The 21,267-nt window shown below is 53.6% G+C and overlaps 1 protein-coding gene across 1 annotated transcript; it reads left to right on the forward strand.

Annotated features, from left to right (window-relative positions):
* The first annotated feature begins 7,091 nt into the window (after window positions 1–7,091).
* On the forward strand, window positions 7,092–18,705 carry Ncf4 (neutrophil cytosolic factor 4). The gene is made up of 10 exons (XM_090357953.1): window positions 7,092–7,222; window positions 10,879–10,963; window positions 11,350–11,503; window positions 13,554–13,624; window positions 14,087–14,214; window positions 15,062–15,119; window positions 15,518–15,616; window positions 16,563–16,693; window positions 16,892–16,957; window positions 18,277–18,705. Exons 1-10 carry the CDS (start codon window positions 7,191–7,193, stop codon window positions 18,470–18,472), a joined length of 1,020 nt encoding a protein of 339 aa, XP_090214079.1. The 5' UTR covers window positions 7,092–7,190; the 3' UTR covers window positions 18,473–18,705.
* The last annotated feature ends 2,562 nt before the right edge of the window (window positions 18,706–21,267 follow it).

Below are 21,267 nucleotides of genomic sequence, written 5' to 3' on the forward strand. Positions count from 1 at the left end.
CAGTCCTCACCTACCTGAGAATTAATGAGAGGCAAATGGATCTTTCCCTGAATCACCTTCCCAGGCCAGCACATCAGGCCCTAGAGGTCCAATGTAATCCAGTGAACTTCCCCAAACCCAGAAGAAATGACTCTGACCCAGGGGCTGGTCCTGGGACAGGCAACACTCCCAGACCTTTTACACTTCAACAAAAACTGGAAATAAGAGGTGACCCTCTCTTAGTCTACCAATCATATAGCCATAGCTGAGCAGGGTGAGTCACGCCTGTAATCCTAGCTACTCAGGAAGCTGAGGTCTGAGGATCACAATTCGAAGCACACAATCATGAGACTCTCATTTCCAATTAACCACCAAGAAGCCAGAAGTGATGCTGTAACTCAAGTGGTAGAGCATTTTATTTATTTATTTTAATTCTTTTTTTAAATGTTATTTTATTTTTTTATTGTTGGGGTAATGTATAGAAGTTACAGTTACATTCCTCAGGTAGGAGGTACATTACTTCTTTTTGTTGCCAGTCCTGGGCATTACCACATCTGTGGCTTAAATAGAAGAGAATTCTTCCCTCCTGGTGCCTATCATCTGCACAAAGCAGGGGCACGGACCTGAGCAGTGTGAGGAAGAGGAGGAAGGCACAATAGAAGCCCCAGGCTTTCTTTCCCATTCTTCCAGGTGGCACTTGTCCCGTGGGTCTGCAGGTAGGTTGTTCAGGGGTCGTGTGAGACAGAGTGGTCTCCGGAGGCAGAGGGGTCTCCTGGGAGCCTTCAGGATGGATTGAGGGATCTGGTGAGACCAGGGTTCTCCTGAGTTGTTATTTTTTTTTTTTTTTTGCCAGTCCTGGGCTTGAGCCTTCAGGATGGATTGAGGGATCTGGTGAGACCAGGGTTCTCCTGAGTTGTTATTTTTTTTTTGCCAGTCAGGACTTTCTCAAGGCTAGAGCTCTACCACTTGAGCCTCAGCACCACTTCCGGCTTTTTTTTTCTATGTATGTGGTACCAAGGAATCGAACCCGGGTCTCCATGCATGCTAGGCAAGCACTTTAACCACTAGGCCAAACTCCCGGCCCCTGTTATTAAAGAAGAGTCCTCCTCCTGGAGAGTGCTCTGGCCTCTTGTGGTGGGGTTGCACCCCCACAGTGATGCGTGGAGGGGGAGGAGCAGGGTGGCTCTCACAGGAGCTGGCATTGTGCTGCTTTAGACATTTGCTTTGCAAAACTTCCTTGTCAAAGTACCTGGCTTTGAGCATTTCATTAAAGTGATGAAAACAGAAGAAGCTGGTTTGGGGCTGTCCTCTGCCTACCCCTTCATACGTGGTGATTTTTAAAGTAATCTTTAATTGTACAAAGGTGTTTCAAGTCAACAAATCAGTTAAGCACAACACAGTCTTTTTAACTGCATATAAATGGTTCAACGGAGGGGTTTTGGTTGCACGAGTTCGGTTATGAGTGTCACACATCTTGATCAATGTCACCTCTTCCGTGGTTCTTCCTCACCGAGACACTGTCTAATGGGGAGCTGGAGCCTGTCGCCTCTGCTCTGGCTGGGTCCTGGGAAAAGAGAAGACACAGTGAGAATGTAATACAAGGGATTGATCGAGCTGAACTTGGAAGACTAAACAGGCCCCAAAAGACATCCAGGCACCCAGAGAGAGGAACTTCAGGAAGCGGCCGCTGCCTCCAGAGCCAAGGACCTCAGGAGGAAGGAAGCGGGCCTCCCCCACCCCGGGAGGTTTGGGGGGAAGGGCCCTGGGGAGCTGAGACCTCTGAGGAGGAATGGGGTGGGGTCACTCTGGTCCTGGGAATGTGGGAAAGACTAGACACAAATCCTCGGGGCCTGGAGTCAGCTGTGGCTTTCTAGGTGTGCAGCTGGACAGCCAGTCCAGCCAGTCCAGCCAGTGAGGACCAAGCCCTCGCTCCTCCCAGCCCCGTGGCTGCTCTCTAGTTCCCCCTAGGCAGAAGCTAACTTAAATCAGCTGACAAAGCCCATCCTAGGGATGCAAATGGAATGACTGCTTTGGGAAATGATTTTTTTTTTTTTGGTCAGCCCTGGGTTTGAACTCAGGGCCTGAGCACTGTCCTTAGACTTTCTCAAGGCTAGAGCTCTACCACTTGAGCCTCAGCACCACTTCTGGCTTTTTTCTATGTATGTGGTACCGAGGAATTGAACCTGGGTCTTCATGCATGCTAGGCAAGCACTTTAACCACTAGGCCAAACTCCCGGCCCCGGTAGAGTTAATTTTTAAGAAGGGAGTTAGGGTATTGTTAAAAGGGCAGCTTCCTTGGCATTTTCAGGACTTCATTCTTGGGAGCCTGTCTGCAAGCAGCAGACCCATGCATCCTGTGAAAACCTAGGCCCAGTGATGGGCCCGTTAGTGAGGATCCTCAAGAGCCCTCTTTCCTCCATGACTGGAGTCCAGAGTGTTGCCATGGTCTTTTCCCTCGTCTCCATCCCACCACCACAGAGCCAGGACACAAAGCTGTGGTTCTTACTGTGCAGTAACGGTCAAACTCCTGTGCAAATGTGTGCTGGCAACTTCTTTTTTGGGCTTAGAGAGATGAGCTGTCAGATGTGTCACTTTCAGTGTCTCCCCAGATGGCACTTGGCCTTGTGGGAATGTGTGTGCATGTGACCGTGCTCATACACATGTTGCAGGCATGGAATGTTTCTGGGTCACTGTGTGCACATGTGTGTGCTTATACTTGAGTCTGCATGCGTGAGTGTTTGGGTGTATCCTCGAGTGGCGTGCACATGACCACAGTGGGAGCAGCTGGAGGATGACAGGGTGCCGGTCTTCCTGTTAGACCCTTTCCGTCAGCTGCAGTGTGGAGGTGGCCAGCCAGTGCTACACAACTCCCAGCCATGTGACATCTGGAGCCCGCCCCAGGGGAAGTGCAGACTCATTTGCCAGTCACTAAGGAACTCCCTTCCATCCAGCTTCTTAATCCCAGAGCCTTGATTTCCTCATTTCCTTAAGAGTTCTAATTAATTTGTGGGCATGGATGTGAGCATGAAATACCAGTAAGCGAAGCCAACACACCCCAGGCTGGAGCAGGAGCTGAGCACCATTCTGAAGGCTCTGCTAGCAGTAGCTCACCTGCTCCCTGGGGAAATTAGAAGGGTCACAGGGAACTCTCAGAACATCTTGGACGCTATTGCATTTATGGTCCAGAGGGCGGAAAAGTTAGGATGCTTAACCAGAAGTGGGGGAATATTCTCCTGAGTCTTGATCAGATTTTGACTGGGGAGACCACCTGGAGAGGGTGGTGGGATTTCGCAGACAGCACTGCTCAGTTTGCATGCAGTTGGACCATGGAGGTGGGCAGGTCCTTCTATCGCACTTATGACTCACAGCGCCCCCTGGTGTTCTATTCCCATCCATGTTCTGCTTAGTGCTGAGCTGGTGCCACAAGCCGAGTACTTGTCACCATGCCTGGGATGACAGAGGGTGACAGATACGGAAGGGAAGAAATGAGACTTTCACAGGAGTTGTATAAAAGGAGCAGGGCGTGCAGGAAAGGGAGAGATCACATCCAACCAAGGAAATATGTTGGCATTGACACCGATAAAACACCTACTATGCGTCTGACATTGTACTAAGCATTTGGCCACACTACCTTATTTAGCACACCCAAAAAGCATAAGTGTGCCCCAAAAAAAGGCACACTGAGAGGCTGGCCCATAGTAGGTGTCTGGCATACAGGAGGGGTTTGGTGTTCTTCCTCCCATCCTGCCTGACTCCGAACACAACATCCGGGGCCTGCCAGGAATGCCTATTTCTGGCTCAGTGAAGAGGTCCAGTAAAGCTTCCCTCATAAATTATGAAAGGTGATACATGTGGGTCAGGATTGGGGAGCTCAGCGCAGGAGAGGGATCCCCAGGAATGTTGCTTTGTCTAGTCAGGGATTTTCCTTCTGTTCCCGGGAGAGCAGCGAACAGAGGAAGTTCTGCCAGTTCCTCTAAGGAGCTCCAAGTCTCTCCTGCTGCTGGACCTCACAGCTCTGACTTGTTGGCTCCTCTTCACCTCCCAAACGGGACTGTCTCCTGTCACAAATGCCCAGTGTCTGCCCAAGACCAGTTTGAGCAGGGTTGGTCGTGTTATTTTATACCCAGCCCAGCCATTCCCCTATCTGGGCTGTGGGGACCCCCAGCTGTGGTCTAAAAACACCTTCTGCTTCCCCTTGGGGAGGGGTAGATGGCACCAGTAAACTCAGGTCATGGGGAGACATTCCCCTCTGAATGGCCCTGGTGTTCGGTTTTGCATTTTCAACTGTATTTTAAAAACATTGTTGGCATTCCATTCTCTTGGCTGTGGCTGAACTGTCACTTAACTAGGTAATTTTCCTCCCCCTCTTATCCTACTGCTTCAAATGGCTAAATTGATAGTTTGGAGGGGACACTGTGGAAGCCCGGAAGGGAGAGCCCAAGGGGCTTTCTTGTGTGAGGAAAAGACGCCTGCTTTAATGTGGACTTTAAGATTCATTCCGTGGCTTATCTGTCCACTGCAAGCTCAAGGCTGTGGAGGGGGGCGACCGTCGGAAGTCAGGTCTTGCTGTGGGAGGGATCACGCCCGGTGTTTGAGCTTACCCAGAAAGGCTAAGGAATGTCCGTGGAGTCTGCTCCTCTCCTGGCTCCTTTCCCCCTGCAGCGTGGGCAGCAGCCCCAAAGTGGGGACAGCGCCTGCCACAGCGGTTGGACAAGCAGGCCCACTGCTGACAGCGTGTCTAGCCTCAAATTACACCATGTCAGAGCACCGGCATAAAATTAGCAGCAGTGTTCTCCATGTGAGAAGCCAGAGAAATACTCGTATTCAGCAAAACAGCAGAAGATGGGGCCTTAGAGGGGGTGGGGAGCTGGCCCAGCCCCGTGCTGACCACCCCTCCCTGCCATCCAGGGGCTGGGTCTAACCCACGAAGGGGGTTTTGGGATATAGTTAAAGGGGTGTGGGGGAGACAAGAGCCAAGACAAACCGGGACACATAGATTTGAGAGCTCGTCCTACCTGAAACACACACACACACACACACACACACACACACACCAATAAGAAATCTGCAAATGTCAGCTGAGCACCATGACGCCCAGCTATAATCCCAGCACTCAAGAGGAGAAGGTAGTAAAATCCCAAGGTCAAGGCCAGCCTGAGCTCTATGGTACGATCATGTCTCAAAAATCAAAAGAGAAAGGAGAGAAAGAGAGGAGAGAGTGCCAAGTGCCCAGGCATATGGCATGCAATTTTCTCCTTCCTTCCTTCCACAGCTCTAAGGGGAAGCCTGCTTTTGCAAGTGATCAAAGAAAGCTTCAAAGAGGGTCTCTAGACTTTTCCCATTAAAGGGACACCCCAGCAGTAATAATTAGGCACTCCCTGCATGCCAACAGAGAAATAGATTCTCTCCTGACATAAGGGCCTGTCTATACATGTTATATGTATAGAGACAACAAGAGCTCCCTCCCTCACTTGCCCACGCCTGTTGGTATGTGTTTATACACAAATGTGTCCTCTAACTATACAGAGGATCCATTCTGTTTGTGTACTCGCACACCAGTGCTTGTGAAATGGTTCTGTCATGTCCTGTGTTTCTGTCCAACTCTTGACCAATGCCCTGGTCCCCTGAGCTATGGGTAGGGATCACACCTCTAGATGCCATTAACATGGCACCCTGGCCTTGTTGTGTTCTTTAGCTCCCACAGATTGCCAGGCCCCGAGATGAGATGCCACTGCCATTTGTATTATTTCTAGTTCCTCAGGTGTGAATTCTTCCTTACACCCAAGCTGGGCTGTGAAATGTTGTTCCCTGTGGTTTGTCGCTTTGCTCTGGGAATTCCCAGGCCACCCCTGCAGGCCACTCTGGCTCCCAACCTTCACGGGGTGATTCAGTGTAAAATTCCTGCCCCATGTGGGCTGGTGGGCTCTATCTGGACCTCACACCAGGCCAGATTTCAGGCCTGGGGCTTTGATCTGGTGTGTGTAACCCTTGATCCATCCACAGTGGCTCTGGTTGTCTGCTGGGAATATCTGTCTTCCCTCCCTCCCCCCACCATCCTCTCTTTCCCACTGGGCTCAAGGCTGACCTGCCGACAGCAGGCCCTGCCACTCCAGTCAGTGCCAGGGCTGGAACTAGAATCTCAGTCCTCACAGCGTGTGTCCTCGGGTCCCAGCCCCTTTCTCTTAGAATCTGCAAATTGTGTTGGAGTTGGGATTTGTATGTGTGAACTACTTTGAAATGCTCTATCCAGCATGTTTGAGATACGGTGGGAAATTTCACCTCCACTGGCTTAGTTCATCTCGGAAGTCCAAATACTTGGCTTGCGAAGCGGCCATTGGTTGACTGTCTCTCCCCATTTTTGTCTCTCTCATCTCCTCCCACCCTGCCTCCACCTCCCCAGGAGCCCATGAAGGATGCTGGTCCAGCTGAACCTGTGGCTGGATGAGCTCAGTCCTCTCTGGGCCCAGAGCAGGTTCCTGAAATCCGAGCGCCATTTTGGGCTGTGTTTAGGGGCAAAAAAGTCCCTTGGGCGTGGCTCGGTGGAGAAGGGGGTGCTCAAAGGAAGGGCCTGGCTTGCCAGCAGCTCCCCATTCTTGGAGCCAGATGGCACTGGAAGTCCTGAGGCTGGTTTCTTTGCCGGCACCTTTGTCTGGAATGAAGGAGGCACGGAGGGGTGGCGAGCTAGGAGAGCAGACCAGCGGAGTGGGGAGGGCTGAGTAGGCAGGAGGCTCACTGTGGTTGGCACCCCTGCAGTAGATTGAGTGGGCTTGGGGCTCTGAGGATGGGGAAGGGATCAGAGCAAGGTGGAGGCGTAGACCAACCTTCACACTGTCTATGACAGAAGTCAGGGAGGCTTCCTGGAAGAGGTGGCATCTGGGCTGGGCCTAAGGGATGGTGGATAAAGAGGAGCCTACCTATATTTTAGGCCTAGGAGATAAACTAACTTGGGTCAGAATTATCAGTGAGGGAGCCAAGCCTGGGCACCAGAGACTGGCATGAGGAAGTCCCCTGTGAGCTGGGGCTGAGGGGGGCCTAGAAGTGGGGTAAGAGGAAGTGGTGGCTCAGAGCCTGGGGGAGGAGCCTCCCTGAGAGGCCAGGGAGCCAAGGGTGAGGCCCCGAAGTGGTGAGATCAGGGAAAGTGAGACAGGAACTCAGCCTCTGACTGAGTGGGACCCTGGACCACCTGCTGGCTCCCCTGACCACCCACCACCATGGCCCTGGCCCAGCAGTTGCGGGCCAAGAGGTGAGTAGGGGGCAGTCCCTTCCCTGGGCCTCCTCACCCTTCCAGGCAGGCCTGGGCTGTGGGTGGGGGCTGGGAGGGTGACCTTGTCAACTTGTCAGCAGGAGGGGCTGGGCTGAGTCAGAGCCTGATGCTGGGAACTGCTTTCAGGAACTTTCCTCTGTGGCTCCCCCAGCCACCCTGGAGCACAGAAAGGACAGGATGGGCTTGCTCAGGGCTGCATCCGGAGCACAGGTGTCCTGGGCTCTAGTCCAGGGCTCTTGGCTGGACGTCATGGTCAGTGGGGTCTCCATCTGTTGTCCTCTTCTTACTCTCCCAGGGCCAGGCTCCAATGTCCCCTCCTCCAAGAAGTACCCCCTGACTGCTGGGCCTCTTTGTCCACTGGCCCTTTGGCTGTTTCCTCTCTCTGCCCGGTCTTTCAATGACTGGCCTAACATTTTCTCATCGATGGTTAATTTTCTTCATCATGGGCTCCCCAGTGGAAGCAAGCTTTGTGAGTGTTCGGGGTCTATTTTGGCCACTGCTGATTTTCTTATAAAAAGACAGAGTGCTCAATAAAGGTGGCTGAGGAAATTGATGAACCAATTAATGTGGAGAAATTAACGATATCCCAGATCCTTCAAGGGTAACATGGTACAGATGGGAAATCGAGGACCAGGAGAATGGAGGACTCACTTAGAGCCACATAGCATATGCAGTGAGACTGGGTCCCCCAGGAGGCTCAGCTCCTCCCCTCCCCCATTTAAATAGAGGTGTCATCAAGGAGCAAGTTGCCATGGTAACTGCCCCCCTAGTTGCCAGATCAAGCTTAGGCTGATTGGGGCTCGAGGGGAAGGGTGGGATTTCCAAAGGTTGAAAGTCAGAGAAGAGGCTTGAAGTGGCAGGTGGCAGGGGAGGCGGGGGGGGGGGGGGGGGAAGGACAGGGATCAAAATGTCCTTCCCTAGCCACACAGGGGGCTCTAGTGAGGTGACCAGATTCCAGCTCCTCCTCCCCACATGTTCTCCTGTTCTCCTGGCTGGCTGGCCTGTCACACAAGCCCAAACCTTCCAGAAACTGCCGCTGCCAGAGGCGTGGGTCCCTTCCTGCTCCCTGGGTGACAAGGGTGGTGAGATCTGAGAGCCTGCCCGCTGGGCCGTGTTGCCTCCTCCCTGGGCCCTCAGAGGAGATGGGCCACATGGCCTGCTGCACGCTTGCACTGTTCCTAGCACTGTCCCTGCAGCCATCGCAGAGGGCACTGCACAGCTCTTTCTAGAACCCCAGTGAGGCCAGACACCCACTGCAGAACCAGGCCACAGAGGGGGAGACCCCTGGGGTGTGTGGTTCCCATTGCCAAGCTCTGAGCAGAGCACACAGGCCAGCTGCCCTGGGGGCCTTCTGGCCTCAGCCTCCCCTGCTGGGCATTTGGACTTGAAGCTCCTGTGGGCATTGGACCAGCTGACCCCAGATGGGGCCTCAGAGGGAGCTGATCCTCCAGGGAAGCTCCACTCGGTTCTCTGTGTGGTCTTGCTGGCCCAGCAGACCGCCTGTCCCCACACTGCTGCCATGAGGGCACTCTCAGGCCACAGATAGGGGGCATAGCCGTGCGCTGAGCACCTACTCAGCACTTGAGGTAGCCTGGGTTGCAGGCTAGAATCTCCTCATGGCAGTTTTAGGGCTTGGTTTGCTCACAAGCACCTAGAGACACAAGAACTCTTGTCCCCACTTTGCAGAGCAGAAGGGACATGGTAAGGAAAGGTCCCAGGCCCCGCCTGGCAAGGGCAAAGCAGGGTTTGAACCTGACCTCCCACCAGAGAAAGGTCAAAGGCCTGGACAGGCACCAAGTCCCCCAAGCTGGACCTCCTGCCCTCTGGCTTCCTCTCTGACTGCTCCCTGCCTCGCCCCCTGCCTCTCTCCTCTCCCGGCCTTTCTTGTGGCCTAGGATCTGCGGGAATTTCCTCTGCCCGCCTGCTGCCACCCAGAGTCGCCTCCCAGAACAGGATCCTGTGACTGAAAGAACACATCTTGTGACACTGGCCTGGGACAAGCGTGTGTGGGCTGCAGGGGTGGACATGACAGCCCCAGCTTGTCCCCTGGTCCCTGTGTGGGAAGGATCTCAGCGCGGTCACTTCCTCATCTCTCTACGCCTGTCGACCCTCTGCTGGCTCTGGCCATGCCTCTTCCCCTTCTTGGCTGTCTGCTGTTCCTCCTCCGTCAGTCCTTAGTTCTGTTCACTGACAGCTCGTCCTTGGCGATTTTGGTCACAAAATCTGACCTGAGCTGCTCCCGCTGAGTTCCATACCTGCGTCCCTGCCTCCTGCTCGACATCCATGCCCCCCCACCCGTGCCCCGCCCTGAGGCCCAGAGCTTTACTGAGCCCATCAGCCTGCACTGCTCTCCAGCCTGGTCAGAAATGGAGAAGGGTGGGGCTTAAACTCTGGATCTGGGCACTGTCCCTGAACTCTTCAGCTCAAAGCTACCACCCTACCCCTGGAGCCACAGCACCACTTTTGGTTTTCTAGAGGTTAATTGGAGATAAGAGCCTCACTGCCTTTAGTGCCCAGGCTGGCTTTGAACCTTGAACCTCCGATCTCAGCCTCCTGAGTAGCTAGGATTACAGGCGTGAGCCACTGTGCCTGGCTTATCCTTTGTTTCTTTCATCCCATATCCAAGCAGTTTCCCAGATCCCCAGGCCATAGCTTAGGAATGGCTCTAAAACTGGTCATGCGTCCTTTAAAAATGCACTAAGCTGCAGGGAAGCGAGGAGCCGAACATGCTGACACAATGACCAGGGTTTGTTTGCTTGCCCAACCAGAAGTCCAGAGGCCATAATTAATTCCATAACCAGCAACCTCAGGACCAGCCTGCCAGAGGTTCTTCCTCCTGCTTTCTGAGGCTTCCTTATGGCTGCACCATGGCTGCTGCCCATCCAGACCTTGCACTTGATCTCAACAGGGGCTTGTCTGGTCCTTCCAGATAAGGAAAGCAAGCACTCTGAGAGATTCCCCACATCCCCCAGATTTCCTTTTAGCGTTCATTGGCCAGAACAAGTCACATGGCCACTCCATGTTGCAAGAGAAGCAGGGAGAGGGGAAGAAGATCCTGCTGCTCCCGTAACAAAATGCCTGAGATAATCCACTCCTCAAGAGAAAAAGTTGATTAGGACTCAAGGCCCAAGATGGGGTACCCCTGTTGTTTTGGGGGGCTCTGGGTGAGGGTGGCGCATCATGGAGTCAGCACAGGGAAAACTACTTACATCCTGAGCCAGACACAAGCACAGCATCTGGAGGCCAGGGACCCCTTGAAGGCTGCATCCAGGGACCTTCCATGAGGCTCCACCTCTGGCCAAGACCATGGTTCTCCCACTAGCGCCACCCCGTGGACAAAACCTTTATTACATGCCTTTGGGCACCTCTCCCCCTCACCACACCAGGCTTCTTCGGGCACCTTATGTGTTCCTGGCTTAGCCATGAGGCTCAGAGCAGTAGAAGCTGGCAGGTGACACTCTGTCCCCTCCACACCCCATCCCTGTCAGGGCTTGCTCTTTGCTGGAGTTCCAGGTTCCCAGCACCAGTGAGGGCTGTGGTGGTGAACAAGGAGTGAGAGTCCCTCCCCCCCCTGGCTGGCATTGCATCCCACCTCGCACCAACTAACCAAGGTCCTTCTCTCTGGCCACCCCCAGTGACTTTGAGCAGCTTCCCGATGACGTGGCCATCTCCGCCAACATCGCTGACATTGAGGAGAAGAGAGGCTTCACCAGCCACTTTGTAAGAAAGACAGCCCCTGCTCCTTCGCCCTCTGCCCTCTGCACCTCCATTCTTGGCAGTTAATGCCTATCTTAGCCAGAGGTTCTTGGCAGGGCCTGGGCCTTGAGAGGAAATGAAGCAAGTCCCCAGGACACTGTGACTATTGTTTCTTAGGACATTGTGATGATTCTCTCTGGTGGGTAGAATTTAGGGGTACTCTAAACATGTGGGGGGCCCACAGGACACCCAAGAAAGAGTTATCCAGCCCAGCTCAAGACTGCCCATCTCTCTTCTCTGCCCTTGCCCTCTGAGCCCCCAAGTCTCCTCTCTGGGTCCTTGTCCACCACCTCAACCCTATCTTGTGCCTTCTCTCTCCTCTGCACCTCCCCTGCCTCTGTCCCCCGTAGGTCTTTGTCATCGAGGTGAAGACGAAGGGGGGAGCCAAGTACCTCATCTACCGCCGCTACCGAGAGTTCTACGCCCTGCAGAGCAAGCTGGAGGAGCGGTTTGGGCCAGAGAGCAAGAGCAGCCAGTTTACCTGCACGCTGCCCGCACTCCCAGGTGAGCCCCAGCTCCCAGCTCTAGCTCTGCTCACGTGTCCGAGGACTTCCCCACCCGTGTGAACGTCATTCCCGTGGTCCCTGACCCCTCCAGCTGCTCTCTCCACGGGCCGCCGGTCCCACCCCACCCCTGATGGGTCTGGAGCTCCCGGTCCCTGTCGTCCACCACTGGGGAGGCAGGGCTACAGTCTCAGCATCTCCCTGCACTGCTCATGGCACCCTTCCATCCTCCCTGCACCCCCGCCCAGGCCACAGCCCGGGCTTCACCAGCTCCCTGTGGCTGTCCCATCCCTGTCCCTCGGGAAAGCCAGGCACCTCCATTCTGCCTGCAGAGCCTCAGCTCCTGCCCTCCAGCTCTCCCTTCCCAGCTTCTGGGTGAGCACCCGGGACAGCTCTGACTCTCTTAGCTCTACCACTGCTCCTGGGGCTGCTAGAGAAACCCCTCCACAGCCATGGGTTGCCTGGGGGCTTGGTGGGGGAGCCCCCGGGCCTGCACTGACCAAGCCACCCTGACCAATCTCCCCAGGCCTCAGCACCTTGTGTCATCTTCTCTTCCTCACATTCCAGCTCCACCTCTGACTCTCCTGCTGTCCTTTCCTTTCCTCTTCCCTCTCCTCCTCTCCCCTCTTCCCCCTCCCCTTTTTTCCCCTCCCTCCCCTCCTCTCCCCTCCTCTCTCCTCTCCTCCTTCCCTTTCTTTCCCCTCCCCTTTCCCCCTCTTCTCCTCCCCTTTCCTCCCCTCCTCTCAACTCCTCTCCGTGCTTGACAAGAAGCCATGGCTCCCCATCTGGGAACACCCAGTTCTGCCCAGGGGTCCCTTGGGTCCATGGCCATGGTAGAAGGGGTTCCTGCCCTCTGGTTCCCTCCCTAGCCCACTCTTCCTCCTTCTTGAGGCTTCTCGGGTTCCCTGGTCACCTTGCCTCCCTCTGACTCATTGTTCCTCGGTGAGGCATCCCTGTGTGATGGCCGGAGCCCCCTAAGCCTCCATGTCCTCAAGGGCCCCTCCTTGTAGCTTTGCTGTCTGTCTCCAGTGACTTCTCCCCTTGGCCCTGTCCTCCGCCTGCTGCCTCCCTGCGTTTGAGGTCCTGACACAGCCTGACTTCCTCACTCCCTGAGGACCAGCGTGGCTTGAATTGTTCCAGCCTCATCTCCTCACTCCAAATGCTGGTCCGGGTACACGACTCATGCCCGTGGCTTAAACTGCCACCCACCTGCTCCTCACTCCCTGGAGCCTGGAGCCGCCCTTATCTGCTGTCCTTGTACCATCAGTAAGATGTGTACCACCATGCACACATACCTACCCAGGCGCACACGTGCACATGCACACATCCCTGGCTCGTGGCACTGAAAGTCGGGCATGGGTCACACTAGCTGATGGCTCCCCAGACCCCACCTGGAAGCTTCTGGAAATAATATTTGCCCCTGTGCTTACCATCAACCCTCCTCCCCCTCCCCCAGCATTCCTCATTGCTTTGGAGAAATAAGTCATCTATATACTGCGCCCTAACCAACCTTGACTCCTCTGCCCGACAGTACACCCCTGCCTGACTGCACGCCCTGGGGCTTAGTCCTGGTGGCATGTTACCTTGAGGGGCTTAAGCATCTATACCACTGCAAAGAGTGCAATGCAGCTGGGAGCCCAGGCTTAGGGGGTGGGACATGGCTGTGAGCAGAACCAGCAAACACCTTTGTCTTAAAAGCACATGTATGTGAGTGCATGAGGATGTGCGTTTGTGTATGTGTGCATGTGTGTGTGTGTGTGTGTGGACATGTGTGTTTGTGTGTGCATGTGTAGAGTAGATAATAAACAGTCACTAAACACATACACCTGTCACAGTCCAGTGTGAAGCGCGAGTGAAATGGGACGGTTCTGCCTCAGCACCAGAGAGGGATGAGGGCAGGGCTGTGGGAGGAGGGGCTCTGCGTGGGGGAGGGGCTCTGGACAAGGGACATGGCTCCAAAAGAAGAGGCGGGGATGTGTGGCCTGCAGATCAGCTGGTGCCCAGGCTCCATGCTGGGCGAGGCTTTGAGGCCAGATCTCCCCTCTCCACAGCCAAAGTGTACATGGGTGTGAAGCAGGAGATTGCTGAGGCCCGGATCCCAGCCCTCAATGCCTACATGAAGGTATGGGGGGGCCATGCCACCCGGCCCCATTGTCAGTCCCTAAAGGGCCAGTTGGGGTGAGAGGTGGGATGTGTCCTCAGGGGAGCAGGACCAGCCCAGGAGCAGTGAGGAGGTGACAGCTCCAAGCCTCTAGGCAACAGCTAGACAGGATGAGATGAATTAGGTCCAGGCACATGTCCCCTGGGAACCCACTGCCCTGTGGATCAGGAAGTCACACACTTGGTGACTGACCTGGCTGGGCAGGTCCCCTTACACAGCTCCTTTGTGTTAGCCAGAAGGAGCCCTGGGGTTGGCGTGTTTCCTTACCTGGGCCCATGCTGAGGCTGGAGTATCGCTGTTCACTGTTGACTTCTATTCCTAGATCCGGGATGTAAAGGTGCAGAGAGAGGACAGCTAAGCTAGTGCCCAGAGCGCTGGGCCATCCCCCGCTGACCGCCTGCTCCTTCCTCCCCTTCTCCACAGGGCCTCCTCAGCCTGCCCATCTGGGTGCTGATGGATGCAGATGTTCGGATCTTCTTTTACCAGTCCACATACGACTCAGAGCAGGTGCCCCAGGCACTGCGCCGGCTCCGCCCTCGCACCCGGAAAGGGTGAGGGGCTGCTGCTGGTCACTGCTGAAAAGTGACATCTTCTCCCTGGAGGCAGAGGAGAGAACAGATTCGTTCTGCCCCTGGATATCCACCCCCCCAGCTCTGCCCTCACGCTGGCTTGGCTTATCCAGTGAGCCTGGAGAACCCAGCTCAGGGCCTGGGGGGACAGAAGGCAGGGGATTTGTGACAGATGGGTGGATGGGGACTGGGGCATGGATCCTGGAGGGTCTGGTGTGGTATTACAGTAATACCTGGTCTCCTGATCTGTTATCACCTCTGGCTCTGGCTTTACCACACTGGGCCTCCAGGGATCGCTGTTCCCCACTCCCTTCCACCCACTCTGAATCAGAACTCAGCAGACCAAGTGTGCCAGCTCTCCTTCCAAGAAGTCAGGGTGAGGATGGAAGTGAGAGGGCAGGAGGGTGCCCCTGAGTCCCAGTCTCCTTCCTAGTCCCAGCCAGCCCTTTTATGGCTTTGACTTCCTGTGCCTGATACTTCCCCTGCCCATCCAGGCAGCCAAGGCTCAACTCCAGCTCGGAGACACCCCATGGCCAGCCACCTCTCCCAGTCTCAGTTTCCTGGGTTGAAACATGGTAACAGTGTCCCTGAGATTGAGACTGGAGAGAAAAGAACTCATCCCTCAACTCCTCTGTGCCCTGCTTCCTGGCCCACTAAGGGAGAGGCCACTCTTCCCCTGAAAGGGCAATGCTGACAGTGTGGGAGCAGGGGATTACCCCCAAAAGCAGTAGAGGCTACAGACTGAAGTCTCCACCTTCCCAGCCTCTGCTGTCCCTGCCTGGGGCCCCGAAGCTGAGCCCTTAGGAAACAGAGCCCCTTCTCTCCACAGCAAGAGCATGTCCACGCACAACACCAGTCTCGACCTCATGGAAGCACCCAGAGCAGAGGTATGGGCCAGCCAGGCTTTGCTCTCCCCACCCCAGTACCCATGGAGTCCCCCCTCCCCACGGGCACAGCACACTTGCGATGGGACAGCGTGCAGGGGGGAGCAATGGTCTGTCTTCCTCAGCCTCAGATACCAGGAGCCCCAATCTCAGCTGAGAAGAGGGAAGCCACTAGCCTGCAGAGGCCAGAGGTGGGAGAAGGTAGCCATGCCTCTGCCCATGCAGAGGGCCTCCTCCTCCAGGCAGCCTAGTCTGGGGAGCCTGGCCTCAGGGGACTCAGGAAAGGCCCCGCCCCCAGGGACTCTGGGGTCCTCTCACAAACTGGCACCTACAGGCCAGTGGAGCAGTATCTTGTACAAAGCACTAGGGTTTCCAAATGGCTTCTCCTCCCTCTTCTCCAGGCCCTGTTCGATTTCACTGGGAACAGCAAGCTGGAACTGAGCTTCAAAGCTGGAGATGTGATCTTCCTTCTCAGTCGCATCAATAAGGATTGGCTGGAGGTGAGGGAGGAAGCCCACCATCCCCTCCAAGCTCTCTCCATCTACCCCCAGACACAGCACATGCAATCGCAGCATGAGCCCTAGAGCCTGTCCCTCTGGGCTGCTCCCTTCCCAGCTGTGTTGTAGCCAGTCCTGTGCACTCTTAGTCCTTTTCTCAGTGGTGGAAGGCAGATGTGCAAGAGCTGCTCCCAGAGAGCTGAGGCACCCCGTGCCTGGCAAGTGCAAGGGTCCTGGGACAACGTGGATGGGGCTCTAAAGGTGGAGCCCAGCCCGGTGGTTACCTTGCTCCAGCTTGGCCCTCAGGCTCCACCTTGCCCGTCTGGTGGGCTTTTCCATTAGGCTCCATTTAAGAGATTCTCTTTGCTCAGTGCTCCCGGGCATGTCTGCAGGAGATTCTGCTCAAGCCAAGGCAGTGCCAGCCCTTGGGGGTCCTGGAACATTGAAAGGAGGGGGTTCCCGGGGGTCAGAGGTGAGAGTGGTTGGTAGCCATCACAGAACCCGAGCAGTTCCATGCCCTTCCTGGAGCTCCTTCTCGGGAGGCTTGGGGGTCACGGGGATGAGGGGAGAGGTGCATGGTGGTGGGAACACATGGCAGAGAAAAGCCACCATCTACCTGGCTAGAAGGGAAGAACAAATGAGGAAGAGGAAGGAGCCATCACCCCGTAAACCCACCAAGGCCACGCCCCAATGAGCTAAGGCCCTCTCTCCAGGCCCTGCCCCCAATGAGCTAAGGCCCTCTCTCCAGGCCCCGCCCCCAATGAGCTAAGGCCCTCTCTCCAGGCCCCGCCTCCTAATGGTTCCACCAGCATCCACTATCCCCTCACACCAATCGCCATGCAAACCGTGGTGGCGTCTTCCTCTACACGAGGGATCCAGGCCTGGGTTCCGAGGCAGGCAGCCAGGCCTCTCCTCTGCAGAGCAAGCAGCACCCTCCCCCACCCCACAGGGCACAGCCCAGGGAGTCACGGGCATCTTCCCTGGTGCCTTTGTGAAAATCCTCAAGGACTTCCCAGAGGAGGACGACCCCACCAACTGGCTGCGCTGCTACTACTATGAGAACAGCATCAACACCATCAAGTACGTGGTCTCCGTGAACCCTCCTACAACCCGGCATCTCACCTGCATGTGGCTGCCCCCCCCACCTCCCTTGTAGCTCCCACTGCCTTCCAGATAACCACTAGCCCTGGGGCCAGATAAAGTCCAGCCTCATTCCCAGCTTCCGCCACACTCCCCTTTCTGCCTGAAGCCCGTTCTCTCCTGCCTGTCACCCCCCAGGGACATTGCAGTGGAGGAAGACCTGAACAGCACACCCCTGTTCAAGGACCTGCTGGATCTCATGAGGTTTGAGGGGCTGCAGTGGGAGCCATGCAAGCTGCCAGTAACAGGTGCCCTGGAGAGAGAATAGAGGGAGAAATGCTATGTGCCATGACGTCAGCCATCTTCTCCCCTCTTGCTGAACCCACAGCTGAGCCCTGCAGACTGTGGTGGTCTCTCCTGGGACAGAGGGGCCCAGAAGGGGGCCAACTAAAAGCTACAAAAGGATATATGACTCAAGTGGTAGAGCACTAGCCATGAGCAAAAAAGCTCAAGGACAGTACCTAAGCCCTGAATTCAAGCCACAATATCAGCGCAGGCTTGCATGCATGCACATGTGCAGACACACACACACACACACACACACACACACACGGCAAAATAAAAATAAAATTGTCATAGTGCCACTACATTGCTTACTATACACGTAACAGCTAACCATTATAAAAATGGAATACCTGTAATTATGTCAGAAAGGTAGAAATAGTGAAATTACTTAAATTACTTTGTATTTTTACTTTTTGGGCGGGGAGGTCATGGGGTTTGAATTCAGGGTCTGGACATTGTTCCTGAGCTCTTTTGCTCAAGGCTAGCACTCTACCATTTTGAGTAACAGCTCCTTCCCATTTTCTGGTGGTTCGTTGGAGATAAGAGTCTCAAAGACTTTCTTGCCCAGGCTGGCTTTGAACTAGGATCCTCATATCTCAGCCTCCTGAATAAGTAGGATTACAGGCATGAGCCACTGGGGCCTGGCATATTTTTACTCTTATTCAATGTACATCAGATCTCTGTTCTTTCCTTTCCCTCTTTTTTTCCTCACTCTTTCCCTCCCTGTCTTTCTCCTCCACCCCATGTCCCATTATGTGTCCTTACCACCATTTCTGTGGCCATAGCAGTCACCTCCCACTTTGTCACTGCTACAAATGGCACCAACATCGCATGTTGTCGTTTGCCCGGGTGGTGATGGATCTCCTATTCCCTTGGGATAATTTTCAAGAAGCGGAATTATGAGACATCTAAGACAAGTGAGACTTCATGTGCACTGGGTCAGATTAGCCATAGGAAGATCAGAAGTGAGCATTTACTTCCTCAGGCAGGTGGACTGTTCACACAGGTATCTCTTTCTTTAGCAGATCATGCACGAGACCTTGCAAGCCTTGTGGCTAATTTACTGTGAAAGTCCCTGTTAAGTCAGTTTCCTCGCCTCTTCAGTGCTTGGGTGCTAAGGCCCTGTGGCAAGCTCTGACCTCCCTTAATTTTTAGAGCCAGGATATGAAGTTGTCCATGCTGTCCGCTTAGGCCCAGAACCCCTGGATGCTTTCCTGAACCCTGACCTGTCCCACCAGGCGGGAGTTCCAGAGAGAGGACATTGCCCTCAACTACCAGGACGCGGAGGGAGACCTGGTGCGCCTGCTGTCAGATGAGGATGTGGGGCTCATGGTGCGGCAGGCCCGAGGCCTCCCCTCCCAGAAACGCCTCTTCCCCTGGAAGCTGCACATCACCCAGAAGGATGACTACAGTGTGTACAACACGGCTCCCTGAGTGCAGTGGCCTGGGGAGCGAGGAAGGCCGATGCAGGCACGCTCAGGGCATGCCGGGACTGTCGGGAAAGGCTGGGAGGAGGCTCCCACTTCTGGCTGCAAGGCTGATGGTCACGCTGTGCTTGGCTTGCACCCTTTTTGTTTCTATACTTCCCTATGAATGAAAGAAACCATTTCATGTCAGAGAGCAGGACTGGGAAAAAGTCCGTCTTCTGTGGATACAGAGAGAAGGGAATAAAGTATCATTTAATGAGCTTATTTCTGATGTGTGTAGGGGTGGGTGAAAGTGGGTCACCGACTTGGGCATCCACCCTGCTCCGTCACAAGATGCTGGGCCCTCTCCTCCGTGGAACACCCGTTAGCAGATGAAATACTCGGTTCTGACCATTCCATTCCATTTCCAAGGGCACACATTGGGCAGGGGGTAGGGTAGGGAAGGAAGAGCCATTGACAATGACCCTAGATCCCAGGGCCTGTTATTTGCTTACATTTTGTGGCCTTTCTTCAGGAAGATTTTGGAGTTCATAGATATCCAAAGGATTTAGAAAATGTCAAAACTGGAAGTGGAAAAAGCTAGGGCCAAGGAAGAAGTTCCTGAAAATGGAGTGGGTAGACTTGCTAAGCTACCGTTCATCTAATGAACACCCTGGCAGCAACCGATGCTGCCCTGTGAAGAAGACTGGACTCTGACTGGCTGCACGCGGGTACCTGCCCTCAGATGCCCTGTGCTCCAGGGACATGCAGGTGACATTTGGATGTATGGAAAAGAACCCACATCCACCATCTTTAAAAAAGGGCATCCAGCTTCTCATCCATTATTCTGTGAGCAAGAGGGAAGAGGATGGAAAACTTGTGACATACTTTCTGGCTGATTAGAGCCTACTCAGTGCCTGTGGAAGGGGCCGGCTGTAGGCATGCCAGGCAGGAAAACATGATTGTAAGATGCTATTGTGCCTGGAGGGCTGTTCCTGTCCTGAACTTGTGAATGCAGGTCTCAGCTTTTATGTCTCCCCTGTGGGGCTGTGTATTACTAAGAACTCAAGAGGAAGAGTGAACATTGTTCTTAGACTGGATGCTTGCTATAATGACAGAGCCCACAGGCCCATGACTCTACAAAGGACTCCAGTCTTGGCAACATTATTTACATGATTACAATGCCTAGAAGAACACTCAGAAATAAGCAGAAACACCATCTGACAGAGATCCTGGCTACAAGGTTGCTCGCAAACAAACCCACATGAGATTAATGAGATGACAATGCCTTACAACTTGATTCTTACAGAAAATGTTTATGAGCCCAGAGGAGGAACCGATAGTAAATGTAGTGACTCATCTGGTGGCCATTCTTTTGAGATGGGGAAATCACTGGTAAACAGAGATAAGGGTAGACGGGTAATCAAGCTGCAATGATAAAATATAAAAAGAACTCCCTATCTATGTTTTTCATGAATTAATTACTGGCCTTGAACAATTTGCAACTAACAACAAACTGAAGATAAAATCAAATGGCCCCATTAGAAACAGACTTCATAGAGATTTAAGTGAATGGCTTATAGTCCTGGAAAAGTAATCGGAAAGGCAGTCCATGGCAATGTACATGCTCATTTGAAAACCCTGTTTCCAAGTGACTATTCCATATCCAACAGGCAACTGATGGCATCCTTGGATTAGAATAAGTCAAGGAGGAATTAACAAAGGGGTTGTTTACAGGAATATGAGCATCATGTGCTGTATATGGGTGAAAATTCCAGGTTCCTGGGAAGTCCTGCCTCCTATAATGCCATGACAGAGGCCTGTCAGCATCTATGTGCTCTACCCTGGGACCAGGATCATTATTATTATTAATAATTATTATTATTAATTATTATATGATATAATCCTTTATATGATGCTCTTTATAGGAAGTAGTGGGAGGGTAGGGAATTAAATAACTCACAGAGTCTGCAGCTGGTCACAGTACAAAGCCGTTCGTTGGAGCTGCATTTCCCTTACTAGTCATTTTCTGTGTCCTGATTCCCTGCCAGCACATATGTCCAATACTGATCTTTCTTCCCATGCGACTTGAATTCCTGTGACTCTTGTCTTTATCAGGACTAAGGTAAGGAATATTCAAAAATGCCTGTGTGAATCTCCTACATAACCTCTCCTCTTCCCTATAGCAGTAGGTGAATTTTCCCTGGGTGACAGGCATTTGTTATTCCAGCCAATACATCTGCCTCTTTCTCTACCGATTGGGTCAATAGCATAGGCATTTCAAATGACTTTGCCACTTTTTAGAAAATATCCATTTGCTTTAGACTGCAAGTGTTGGTAAACCTCATTGTCATTGGATAGCAAATGTCCCTTAAATTCAATGATGACCATCTTCTTCCAACTAGCAGTTATCGTGAAGTGTACCTGAAGAGATCCAAATGTACATGTATATTAAATGCAACCTTATAGAGAGTGCCTAGTGGGGGTTTTGAGGATGAACTCTTTCCCCATGGCTCCTGTGTTGAATACCTGCTCCCCAGAGGATGGAGGCTGTGGTAACGCTAGGAGAAGTTTAGTGGGAGGATGTAGGCCCCGGGGGTTGTTTCTCCTTCTTCTTCTTCTTCTTCTTCTTCTTCTTCTTCGTCTTCTTCTTCTTCTTCTTCTTCTTCTTCTTCTTCTTCTTCTTCTTCTTCTTCTTCTTCTTCTTCTTTTTCTTCTTCTCCTCCTCCTCCTCCTCCTTCTCCTTCTCCTCCTCTTGAGCACTTCTTCCTCTTCCTCTTCCTCCTCCTACTCCTCTTGAACATTTCTTCTCCCTCCTCCTCC

Source organism: Megascapheus bottae, chromosome 2 (genome assembly GCF_031878675.1).
Source record: "Megascapheus bottae isolate mThoBot1 chromosome 2, mThoBot2.hap1, whole genome shotgun sequence".
Taxonomy (NCBI): Eukaryota; Metazoa; Chordata; class Mammalia; order Rodentia; family Geomyidae; genus Megascapheus; species Megascapheus bottae.

What these genes read in the sequence shown, in the direction of transcription:
- Ncf4 (XM_090357953.1), top strand. Translation starts at nt 7,191, where the DNA reads ATGGCCCTGGCCCAGCAGTTGCGGGCCAAGAG. An exon ending in CGCCCTCGCACCCGGAAAGG is followed by an intron (nt 14,215 to 15,061) that starts GTGAGGGGCTGC and finishes TTCTCTCCACAG; the next exon opens with CAAGAGCATGTCCACGCACA. An exon ending in TGGAAGCACCCAGAGCAGAG is followed by an intron (nt 15,120 to 15,517) that starts GTATGGGCCAGC and finishes CCTCTTCTCCAG; the next exon opens with GCCCTGTTCGATTTCACTGG.